Below are 3,198 nucleotides of genomic sequence, written 5' to 3'. Positions count from 1 at the left end.
AGTTTGGCCAAAACATTTCATTTTATTGAAATAATTTTCAAATAAAAAATGTTGTGAAACTAAAACTGCTCTAAAAAATAAAGATTATTTTTTACAGTCATTATCTGGTATAGGAAAGGATTTAAATAGTGTCCTTAAGAATTTGGGCAAATGACATGAGCAGACACTTTTAAAAGAAGACATACATGCGGGCAACAAACATTTGAACAAAACTCAGCATCACTGAACATTAGATAAATGCAAATCAAAACCACAATGAGATACCATCCCACACCAGTCAAAATGGCTATTATTAAAAAGTCAAAACATAACAGATGCTGGCGAGGTTGTGGAGAGAAAGGAATGCTTATATACCATTGGTGTCGGTGTAAATTAGTTCAGCCATTATGGAAGATGCTGTGGTGATTTCTCAGACCTAAAGACAGAAATACTATTAGACCCAGCAATTGCATTACTGGGTATGTGCCAGTAATCATTTTATTATAAAGACACATGCACAAGTACGTGCATTGCAGCAATATTTATAATAGCAAAGACATGGAATCAGCCTAAATGTCCGTCAATGATAGACTGGATAAAGAAAATATGATACATATACCCCGTGGGATACTATGCAGCCAAAAAAAAAAAAAAAAAAAAATCACAGAAAAAAAAACTAAACAAAACAAGATCATGTCCTTTGCAGAGACATGGATAGAGCTGGAGGCCATTATCCTTACAAACTAACACAGGAACAGAAAACCAAATACCATATGTTCTCACTTATGAGTGGGAGCCAAATGAAAAGAACACATGGTCACATAGAGGGTAACAGCACACACTGTGGTCTTTCAGAGGCTGGAAGATGGGAGAAGGGACAGGATCAGGAAGAATAACCAGTGGGTAGTAGGCTTAATACCTGGGTGATTAAATAATCTGTACAACAAACCCCATGACACAAGTTTACTTAAGTAACAAACCTGCACTTTTACTCCTGAACTTCTAAATTAAAAGGAAAAGAATTTCTCATTTCAATCTTTGTTTTTGACTTTCAGAGTGGCAGATATCTGCCTCAAACTTATGTGGTTCGTGAAGACCTGGTTGCTGTGGAGGAAATTCGTGATGTTAGTAACCTTGGGATCTTTATTTACCAACTTTGCAACAACAGAAAGTCATTCCGCCTTCGTCGCAGAGACCTCTTGCTGGGTAAGTAACTAATGTATTCCTTCCTTCACCCTGTGTTACACAGTAGAGGAAAGTGGAGGTGGAATACAGGAAAATGTGGGGAACAAGTCTAGATATATTTTCCTTTCCACAAAAATTTCAAAAGCCACTTTTTTTGCACATTTCCTTACAGGTTTCAACAAACGTGCCATTGATAAATGCTGGAAGATTAGACACTTCCCCAACGAATTTATTGTTGAGACCAAGATCTGTCAAGAGTAAGAGGCAACAGATGGAGTATCCTTGGTAATAAGAAGTCAGAGATTTACAATATGACTTTAACATTAAAGTTTGTGGGATACTCAAGATATTTACTCATGCATTTACTCTATTGCTTATGCTTTTAGTAAAAGGAAAAAAAAAAAACAAAAAACAAAAAACTACTAACCACTGCAAGCTCTTGTCAAATTTTAGTTTAATTGGCATTGCTTGCTGTTTGAAACTGAAATTATATGATTTTCATTTTTTCTTTGAATTTATAGGGTTTAGATTTCTGAAAGCAGCATGAATATGTCACCTAACATCCTGACAATAAATTCCATCCGTTGTTTTTTTGTTTTTTGTTTGTTTGTTTGTTTCTTTTCCTTTAAGTAAGCTCTTTATTCATCTTATGGTGGAGCAATTTTAAAATTTGAAATATTTAAAATTGTTTTGAACTTTTGTGTAAAATATAACAGATCTTTTAACATTGTTGGTTTGTTTTGTTTTCATTTTGTACAACTTTCTTGAATTTAGAAATTACATTTTTACAGTTCTGTTAGGTGCTCTGTAATTAACCTGACTTATATGTGAACAATTTTCATGAGACAGTCATTTTTAACTAATGCAGTGATTCTTTCTCACTAATATCTGTGTTGTGGAATGCACAAAATTGTGTAGGTGCTGAATGCTGTAAGGAGTTTAGATTGTATGAATTCTACAACCCTATAATAAATTTTACTCTATGCAATCACTCTTTCTTTTATTTCATCACTTGAGACATATTCAATGTGAATAATTAGTATTACTTATTTAACCTTTGGTGTACCTGTAACAGATCTAAAATTATGAGCCCAACTTTGCCCCCATTCCCACCTACACATATTTATATTTTATAGTTTCATATTTTACTCCTTTTTTGACAGTATATTAATTACTCTTTTATAAATATTCCATAATTGCCTTATCAGGTAAAATCAACTATTTATTTAGAGGCTTCAGGCCCATAGCACTTTAAAATCTTTTAAAGTGTTTTCTTTTTCATCAAATTAAACAACTATGCACAGCTATAATAGATGACTAAGGACTAACCTTGGATAAGATGTTGATAGCTTTTAACACCTTCAAATGCTGTGATCATTACTCATGTATCTAACAGTCTAAACTTCATACCAAGGGGGCATGAGTACTATAAACTCTTTCCCTTGTATTAGGTGAAAAATCGCTCCTGATATCCCTTATTACCTGCTGGGATACCAAGTATTGGTCAATTTCAGTAGCCAAAAGTACTTAGTCAAATCCATACCCTTACATACTACCATTATTTTTAATGAAATACATTAAACATTTAACTTTAAGAATTTAGAAATAAAGCAATATCACAAAAGCATACAGAAAGAAAATGCAATAGTTAGAAGATAATGACAGTAATTGATAAATTCAAGAAGTGGCTCTTTATAAAGAAGAATATGTAGAAAACATCTGATAAAATTTAACACCCATTGCTGTCTTAAAATATGTATAGAAATTTAGGAAAAAGGAAATACACTATTTCCAAATTTATCTTAAATAACGTCACAACTAATGGTACAACACAGGAAAGGATGTTGGCTATTGAAGCTATTCAGTGTTGTTCCAGACATTCTGGCCAATTCAATAATATGTAAAACAAATAAAAATATAACTTTTAAAGGAGGGTTAAGATTATGTTTATTACTAGATAGATTTTTAGCATATAAGATATTAGTGGAATGATCAAAACTTTAAAAATTAATAAGGGCCGGGCGCGGTGGCTCA

At 32.7% G+C, this 3,198-nt stretch overlaps 1 protein-coding gene across 1 annotated transcript in view; it reads left to right on the top strand.

Moving 5' to 3' along the window:
- The window catches only part of LOC108528787 (integral membrane protein 2A-like), a 6,211-nt gene extending 4,063 nt beyond the window's left edge, over nt 1-2,148 (top strand). Inside the window, exons 3-4 of the mRNA XM_017870770.1 lie at nt 994-1,185; nt 1,337-2,148. Of these exons, the coding sequence (XP_017726259.1) occupies nt 994-1,185; nt 1,337-1,425 (281 nt within the window). The 3' untranslated portion in view covers nt 1,426-2,148. The remainder of the gene's footprint in view (nt 1-993; nt 1,186-1,336) is intronic.
- Nucleotides 2,149-3,198: the final 1,050 nt, after the last annotated feature.

This window comes from Rhinopithecus bieti, unplaced genomic scaffold (assembly GCF_001698545.2).
Source record: "Rhinopithecus bieti isolate Rb0 unplaced genomic scaffold, ASM169854v2 scaffold_5746, whole genome shotgun sequence".
NCBI lineage: Eukaryota > Metazoa > Chordata > Mammalia > Primates > Cercopithecidae > Rhinopithecus > Rhinopithecus bieti.
The sequence above is the reverse complement of the archived record's forward strand: the minus strand, read 5'-3'. Positions and strand labels throughout refer to the sequence as shown.